Genomic DNA, 9,262 nt, shown 5'->3' with positions numbered 1-9,262 from the left:
GTTGGCGTGGCATTACTTATTCCTGACATATCCATGTTGACTCCTAGTAATCAGTGCATTATTTTCTTGATGCTCACAGACTAACCGCTTAATCATCTGTTCAAGAACTTTGCCTGGCATTGACATGAGGCTGACTGGTCTGTAGTTTCCTGAATCTACCTTTGGAGACATTTTCCTCTCTCCAGTCTTCTGGCACCTCTCACCTGTTTTCCAGGAGTCCTCAAAGAGTACAGACAGTGGCTCTGAAATGTCTGCAAGCTCCTTCAGCACCTGGCAGCTCTTTTGACACCTCATCCCACCCTGAACCAGAATGTCAGCTCCTTTTCCTCACCTTACTAACTGAACACGTGCCCTAATAAAACTGCAACTTAATCCCTAAATGGTATTGCCTTCTGTCAAATTAGACACTTGCATACCTACACATAACTGCCATTGTAGACAATTCTCATTGCATCTGAGTATCTAAGGGCAAAATACAATCCTCTGCCAGTTATTAGCAGACAGGAGAATGCTGCATTAAAGCAGCCCCTTTTTCAAGGAGCCAACCAGCGTTCCTGCTTGAAGAACACTGATTGCTGCTTGACAGAATCTGTGGATAAAACAGCAAATCCCTTGAGTATCTATTATTTATAGACAAGGTCTTGAAGGGTGTGTGTGTGTTTGTGTGTGTGTATTACAGAAGGCATATATTTTCCTTCTGAACAGCTTCATCATTTTGTGGGTCACAGCAGAACCTTACATTATTTTGCCCCTGAATATTTTAGATCTGTATTTACCTTTGTTGTTATTACCTAGTAGCCTGATGTCCATACTCAACTGTATTCTCTCTCTCTCTCTCTCTCTCTCTCTCACACACACACACACACACACAAACACACTTTAGTGGCTAGCACTTACCCAGACACAATGATTTCATGGGAGCATTTTATAAAAAATAGAATCTTGTAAGAAAGACTTTGACTGTATAGAAAGTAGTTGTATTCAAATTCACAGGCTAACAGTAAAAAGGAAGGAGAAATAAAAATAAATGATCATGAATGCCAAACTGGTTCATTGTACCATTTTGCATCCTTGTTCTTTTTGTGCCTTGACAGTCTCTGTTTTGTAATCTCATCCACATTCTGAGGCAGCATGTGAGATCCCTTTAATGGATGCAAGCCCAAAACATGGTCCTTTGAATTAGACCAGTAACCTCAGTTTGGAGCTCCATCTTTGTTCCAATGCACTTACAAAACTTCTGTGACAGTGAGCTTCCCCATTTCCTTTTACAGAAGGGAGGAGCTCTGTGTACATTTCTTTTTGCATGTTTATAGGGATGTCAGAGAATTCTGCGACGGACTCCAGTGAGGCCAGATTCTTTAGCCTCCCGCCCCCTATGGAATCCCCCCGGGACGGAGCTTACCTGGGGCGGATGTGGCGGTGGTGGTGGTGGCGGCGGCGGCGGCTCCGGCTGGTCTCCTGGCTGGCTGCTGGTGGGCTGCTGTGGCTGCAAATGGCGGCTGTCGTAATGGCCGCCATTTGCGTGCTTGCAGGCAGCTGTGATAGGCTATGTAAGTATTTATGTAGTCTATCATGGCAAAGAGCAGGGATGCAAATGGTTGCCACTATGTCATTTGCGTGGCTACTTTTACCATGATAGGCTATGTAAATACTTATGTAGCCTATCACGGCAAAGAGCAGGAGTGCAAATGGTGTAGCGGTCACCATTTGCATCCCTGCTCTTTGCCGTGATAGGCTACGTAAATACTTACATAGCCTATCACGGCTCCCTCAAGCCAGGAATGGGCAATGGGGACACAATGGAGGAAGATGACCCAGAAAGTGCCATTCCACTCTTCCCTGTATATGATTGTAATCATGTGAGAGAGAATATCCAAATAGTCTGTAACCCACAACACTGACAGATACTCAAAAATATAAGGTAAGAGAAATATTTATTTAAATTTTGCACAAGAAAGAGCTTATACTGAACAAATTCATTCAAGAAATAAGTGCAGTCAAATGAGGAAATACAGATGATTTCTCCCATCAGAAAACATTAAGTAGTCATGCCTGTGCATTATTTTTTATTTTTTACAATAACTGGAATCAATTTTTCAGAACTGTACATATGTTGCGACAGTCACCTGTGTTTCAAAAAGTTATCTTCCCTTTATCCACATTTCTGGCAAATTTTGCAGTGACCATTCAAACAAACGAATTCAAATATTGTTAGGTTAAAAAAAATCTGTGGCCATGGATGAAGTATGTTTTCAGAACTCTAGAAAGCTTTCCTTGCTTGAGGATTTTGACATCTTTATGCACAACCTGTCATTCCCCGCCCCGCCCAATATCTTACATAAAGATGTCAAACACAAAATGAAGCATAAGGTGAACCTCACACCCAAACACAGGTTTATACATCTGAACTTGTTGCTAGTCTTACACATTTCACTTGGACTGAGGAAACTGACAGTTCATTCAATTTATAGCAGTTCTGTACTTTAATTGGACAAAACTGATCTTGCTCCAGTTCAGGCTTTATACAATTTTTGGTCTACAAGTCTTTTGTGAAGAAAAATTATTTAAGCAGAAACTGTCTGAGATACATGGTTATTAGTTTCACAGTTCCTGAAGGCACTGTGGGTCCACTGAACAACAAACATGCCCATTCTGTAGAAAATAAGAGAAAGAAAAAGGAAAAAAAAAGTTATTTACATTTTGTCATATAGTTTTGTTTAAAATATAGATAAGCATTTATACATATCTGCCTGGAGAAAACTGAAATGCAGGACAAATGAATGCACTAACCCGTCTTGTCCAATAATTGTGCATTCAGTTCTGCTTGATATTAACCAAGCAATTTTATTTCATTGCCTTCTAAATGTCGACATAAAAAGGGAACATTTGAGTCCCTTTCATGCATTTAATCATTTACAACAGCCTTTCCCAACCTGGTGCCCTTCAGATGTGTTGGACTGCAACTCCCATCATTCCCATTTAGCATGGCCAATAGCCCAACTCATTGGGAATGATGGGAGTTGGCTAGTCCAACATGGCTAGAGGGCAGCAGGTTGGGGAACACTGATCTGCAATGTATGCACATGAGGTGGGCAGGCTCCACCCCTAAGCTATGCACATTCATGGAAGGCAGCTCTCCATGTGTAGAGCTGCACATACAGGGTTTCCTGCAAACATTCTAATGAATGCACAAAGGCTGAGAACAAAGCCTGCCTCACACACCCTATGTGAGTCTATTGCACATGACTGACCACCTGAAAAATGGCTTTGGCTTTAAAGGCTGAAAAGACAAACACTAAATATTTATTAATAGTGGTGGCCAATGAGGCAGTTTGCTGGTCAGAATCACTGGCTGCAACTGATGAGAGATTGAATTCTTGCTCTCACTTGTAAGTGGTGGTGGAAGCAGGGAGTGCCTCACTCAGCTTCAGTGTGCAGGTATATGGTTGCTGACTGGATCAATCCAGTCAGCAACCACAACAGCTACCTCTGCTTACAGGTGAGGGTGAAAATCTCATGTCCCCTTGACCATCTCACCACAATGGCTCACAGTTCTACAAAGCAAACTGCCTTACCAAGCACAACTGTTAACCAATATTGAGAAAGAACTACATTTTTAAAATATATCAGTTTTTTCAATCTTAAACTATTCTCCCTGCCTAGCCACCTGGAGGTGATTCTTACTTGCCACAATTGACCCATCCAGAAACTATTTACAAGCCCACCATATATAGAGTTCCCATGAAATGGAGTGTGTGGGTTAATAAAGTAGGGGAATAACTTTCACAAGATTCTATAACTCAGTTTAGCTAAAGTACAAGAGATGGATAGCCAGGTTTAGAAGTATTACGGTTTTAAATTAGCTTAAATCCACATGATTTGGTTTAACAGAGTTGTAAATTGGGCTGCGCTTTTCAGCAAACAAGACGAAATAAGCTTTTATCCATGTAGCTTGGTTTAAATGCTTTGTGAATGGGTCTGTTATTTATACAGCATTTTTCCCAATTATACAGCCTACATCCCTGGACATGATCTGAGGCAGATGAGGCAGACACCTTGCTGAAGCTAAGCAGGTGTGGGCCTGGTCAGTGCCTCGATAAGAGACTGCCAGGGAACCCCATGTATGCCATCTTGAGTTCTATGATGGAAGAAACGATGTAATTGTGCTATATAAATAAATCAGCGTACATGGTTTTGAGCAGGTTTTAGATCCCTGCACTCCAACAGAAGTTGTGTTTCTGTATCTGATACTTTCTATGAATAGAGGAAGACATGATGTTGAATAAACTATTCAAGAAAGGATGATAAAAATTATGTTCCCTTCTTTTTTCCAGCCTGATTCTTTTACAGTGCAGACAGGTGATCATGTAGCGAATCAAGATAATACAGAATTCAATGTGGAAAAATGCTTTTTTAATACATACATATACTTCAGTCAACTAAATGAACTTCCATACCAATCCTAACCACATGTACTTGCTTTTCAGTAGATGTTAAGGCGGTATTACATATTGTTCTTCATATAAGGCTGCAGTGAAAACAGCAGCCTTGTGTCAAGTTCTTTCCCTTTAATGTTTAGGGCAGCACACTTATCCACGTTATATGTCATTATCAAGTTATGCATTTCCTGCCTTCACATCATTGCTTGCCACTGGTGGGGGATGGAGGAAAACAGAACATAATGTCAAAACACTGATAAATGTGCTTGAACATTACAAAGGAGGGGAAAGAAGTTGACATGAGCTTGCTGTTGTTGGCATTTCTCTGTTAAGAGTAACATGTTGTTCTGCCTTTACAACCAAGTAAGTTTGCTTAGGAGTACATTTAAGTACATTTCTTCCTTATTTTCATGACTTCTTGTAAGATAGGGCCCTAGAGAACCATGGCCACAATACTAGTTTCACTTTTTCCACTTGCAATTTGAAATGGTTTTGTGGTAAAAGCAGGTTTAGCTGATGCCTTCCTTTTCTCAGTTCTTAAAGGATTTTGTGTAAACCTATTTCGCTGTATGTACTTTGACTAGAGAGGCTTATCCTGAAGCTTTGACCTTCCGTATGATGCACTCTAAGAATGTCTGGGGCATTAATATTCTGTTTTATGGTACCACAATATACAAAGTGTACTGTGGTATTAGTCTAGAGAGCTTCGGCTATTGGGTGGTATAGAAATGAAATAAGTAAAAATAAATAAATAAATAAATTGAATGACCTATTCAGATTGTTTTAAAATACAAAAGCTAAAATACTTACACTATGTTTTATGAAATGCTATTGCTATTTAAAGCAAGCAAGCACAGATTCAATTTCAAGGAACAAAGTAGTATATTCTTATGATTTAGAATGTTTAAACATGCAAACCAGCTGCTCTTTCTCTTTGTATAATCTGTCCCAGCAATTCCCTGCATATATTTTTTGATGGAGAAATGTCAGTGTGTACCAGGATACATCCACTGGTAATTAGCACCAACTTCTACAATCATAGCAACACTCCAGCCTTCACCATCAAGACAACCTTGGCTGGATATAGCCATGTTCAGCTTCTGGGTTACTACACTGAAATGTCTCCATAATTTTTTTCCTGGTGATCCTGTTGGGAGGGATTGCATGGAGACTAACGACACCTGTCTTGTTTGTGTGAATCATTCCTAAGAGTCTGTACTTCAAAATATACTACTTTGTTTTACTGGCTAAAGAAAATCACCATATCAAAGACAAATATAAGACTAATACATTATGTATATATAAATAGTGCTGTAATGAGCAAAAGTAACTCATAGCCTTTGAGAGTGTTGTATAATATGACTGTACATAAAGGAGTAGCTCTACAAGTAGGAGAGAGAAATTTGGACAAATCTGCAACATTTAGAGAAAACAATAAACCTATGGTGCCTGTATCTTAGTCTTCACCCAGCTAAAACTACAGCTGAGTTTCCTTTTCATCTAGTAAGACTGACAGCACAATCCTATGCATGTTTACTCAGAAATAAGCTCCATTGTATTAAAATGGGGTTACTCTCAGGTAACTGTGCTGTACGTTTGGAATCCTATATATGCCTACTTGGGACCAAACCCACTGAAAGCTGTGGGAGATTTTCAAGTAAACCTGCATAGACATGAACTATATGGATGAGGCAAGTCATTGAGATTATTAAAAAGAGGAGCTTGTATATCTTCAGTGTAGCTACTTTTTTTCTCGGTTTATGGATGTGAGCTGTGTGGAGGATAGGGAGAAGGGATGAGGATTACTCTTTGATTGAGTTCTGTGAGAATAATGCAAAATGCAGTTTACCTCACATGTATATTTATAAATGAGAATAGTTTGTTCCCTTCCTATATATTATTATATATTATAATATAATATATAATATATTAATATATATTATATATATAATATATATTAATAATATATATAATATATTAATATTATAATATTATATATTAATATATAATATATTAATATATTATTAATATAATAATATAATATATATTATATTATATATTATTATATATTATAATTATATAATAATTATATTATTATAATTAATAATATACTTATATTATTATATTAATAATATAATTAATTATTATATTAATTATAATAATTAATTATTATTAATTAATAATTAAATTATTAATTTAATAATTAAATTTTTAAATTAAATAATAATTTTATTATTATTTAAATAATATAAATTTATATTATTTATATAAATAAATATATTTATTTATATAAATAATAAATGTATTAATCGCCCATCTGGCTGGATGAGAATGATGCAGGATCCATGTAAGAGCCTTGCCATCCATCAATATTCTTGGGATAAATGCTTCTTCTTGACCCTGAATAATACTGAAGACCCTGATTACCATGGGGATTCTATTTCCTTCATGTTTAAGTTTAAAGCAAGGAAGCAATGACTGTATTTCCATTTCTGCTACTCAAGAACCTAAAAGTCTTTGATCATTATGAAGGTTTAAGATTGTTTTCGGTAGTTTGCTTCTGTTGATAGAAAATAGATCTATTTTCATGTTTTTGGTAGAAGGTTATAGCGTACAGAATTTGAAAAATCATTTGATATTTTAAAGTATCTTCAAAATGGCAAAAGGATGATAACAGCAATATCTGCCATCATAGCTGAGTCAATATATTTATATAAGAAAGATAAGTTTACTAATTCTATTCAAGGTCACATAGTTGTCAATTAGAATTCTGCCCTGCTGATGCCTCTTGTCCATTATCAAGATTCCTGAATGCTCCTCTCCCCTCACAGAAAAGGCTGATGTTAACAACACTGAATGTTTTATATTTCAAGTGCAGAAATAGACATCCCAATGACAGGACTAAACAGATTAATATTTATAACCCTTAAAACTTGCTGGAAAAGATCTATTGTAGCTTGATTTTTATTCTCCTCTACCTTGCATTGGCAGAGGGTGCATTCTGTGCCATGCTTAATCCAAGATGATCCAGTGAAGCGAACCACATTAGTTTCATCCAGACAAGTCTTGGTGATATCATTCCTAATAGTGTCTGCTTGACAGGGGTCAGTGACACAGTGAGGGCAACACTCATTCTCAGGAAGTACACTGAATTCACACTCCATCTCTGGACAAGGCAAGGGCCAGCAATCAACTTCACCCTGCTGGGTTTTATAATAAAAATAGACAAAACAACATCAATACTATAAACAGTTATAATGATATCGTTGTCTGTTATAATTATAATTATTATTTGTTAACAACTATTTCTTAATACCATCATTTTGCTTTTAAAACTAATGGATTGCTATAATGAAGTAATTTAGCCTGTGTGCTAAGGACAGTCACATACCACATTAACCAGAAGTACAAGGCAAAATAGGGTGTGCATACAGCTGTCTCATATACCATACTAAGATGCACCTTTCCTGAACTGATTCCTACTGATTTCTGTTTTTATGTAGCAAAAGTGAAATGTAACTTTGGCCCTTTACAGACAAAACACATTTTATTCTCAGCATTATGTTTATTAGTATTATCATAGCTGGAAATATGCCTACAATGAAACATGCCCAATTAATCAGTGTGTTTCATATTCTGTGGTTGCAATCCTATGCACACTCACCTGCCACACAGACTCACTTCTGAGTAAACATAGCAGAGGATTGTGATTTGAATTTGTTTACAAGAGCTAAGGTGAACCACGGACACTAAACAATTAAGCATCCAGCTCAGAGAAAATTGAGCATGCTTAAATCACATTGATGTCAATAGAGTTAAACACTGAATTGTTCGTGTAGTTCCACTGATTTCAATAAGCATAAAATGTGCATATCTTGGTCTGAATTGCACCCTATGCAATTCAGACAAAGCTAGGATGAATGTTCTTTGTGTAGTGTGACTGAGTTTTATTACTTTGAATGAATATTTGCAGAGTACTCATCAGGTTTCAATGATGTCAATTTGTTCCTTCAACCATGATTGATAACACGACATTATTTCTGTTTCCTAGATGCATGATCTCCATCTGTTACTTCAATCAAGTATTCTTTTATGAGCAATAGATTTTTATTTTGTGATCAGATTTGTATTATCTATAGGTCTGAAATGTGTAGTCTATAATCATTTGAACAGTAGAAATTTTAATTATATAAAACTGATTGAAACAAATATGAGTTAATAAGAGAACAATTAAGAAATATAAGTTATTAAAATGACTGCAAATTATTTTGGTTTAATTGTCCATTGCAGTAGGAAGACTTACCAAACACCGGCATTGTTGACAATTTTGAACCCAGGTGTCTCCACTGTTGTATAAGATCTCTCCAGTTTGATGTAGACATTGACTACTGAGCCTTGGGTCACATTCAGGACAGCAGAATAAGTCAACAGTGGGGTTCTCACAATCACAGACCATTCGCCGACACATTACATATCCACTCTACCATTGCAAGACACAGCAGCATACAGTCAAAATGAGAATTAAGTTGTATAATTATGGTGGGGAATGTAAATATGAAACATTTTATTTAATGGTTTGAAAAATTATAGGATTAGTTTAAAATGAAGGAAATAATTTTTATTTTTAAAATACTGTGTACAATTTACAATATAATGGTTCAGATAAGGATGAGATTTATTCATTGAAGATAATATTCTTATTCCAGTGTAAATCCTACCTAAGATGGCCAGAGACAGGACTTTGGGTTAGATGGATCATTTATCTGCCTCAGTAAGGCTACCCTAGTCATATTGTTAATTTTAACTATTTTACCTTTAATCAG

At 36.6% G+C, this 9,262-nt stretch overlaps 1 protein-coding gene across 1 annotated transcript in view; it reads right to left on the bottom strand.

Moving 5' to 3' along the window:
• Positions 1 to 1,916: 1,916 nt before the first annotated feature.
• The window catches only part of NELL2 (neural EGFL like 2), a 197,453-nt gene continuing 190,107 nt past the window's right edge, over positions 1,917 to 9,262 (bottom strand). The window contains exons 18-20 of the mRNA XM_084810665.1: positions 8,743 to 8,919; positions 7,418 to 7,642; positions 1,917 to 2,652 (exon numbers count right to left, since the gene is read on the bottom strand). Coding sequence (XP_084666791.1) covers positions 2,602 to 2,652; positions 7,418 to 7,642; positions 8,743 to 8,919 — 453 coding nt within the window. The 3' untranslated portion in view covers positions 1,917 to 2,601. The remainder of the gene's footprint in view (positions 2,653 to 7,417; positions 7,643 to 8,742; positions 8,920 to 9,262) is intronic.

The sequence above is a fragment of the Heloderma suspectum genome, chromosome 7 (genome assembly GCF_057233095.1).
Source record: "Heloderma suspectum isolate Gila_16-S chromosome 7, 16-S_ref, whole genome shotgun sequence".
NCBI lineage: Eukaryota > Metazoa > Chordata > Lepidosauria > Squamata > Helodermatidae > Heloderma > Heloderma suspectum.
The sequence above is the reverse complement of the archived record's forward strand: the minus strand, read 5'-3'. Positions and strand labels throughout refer to the sequence as shown.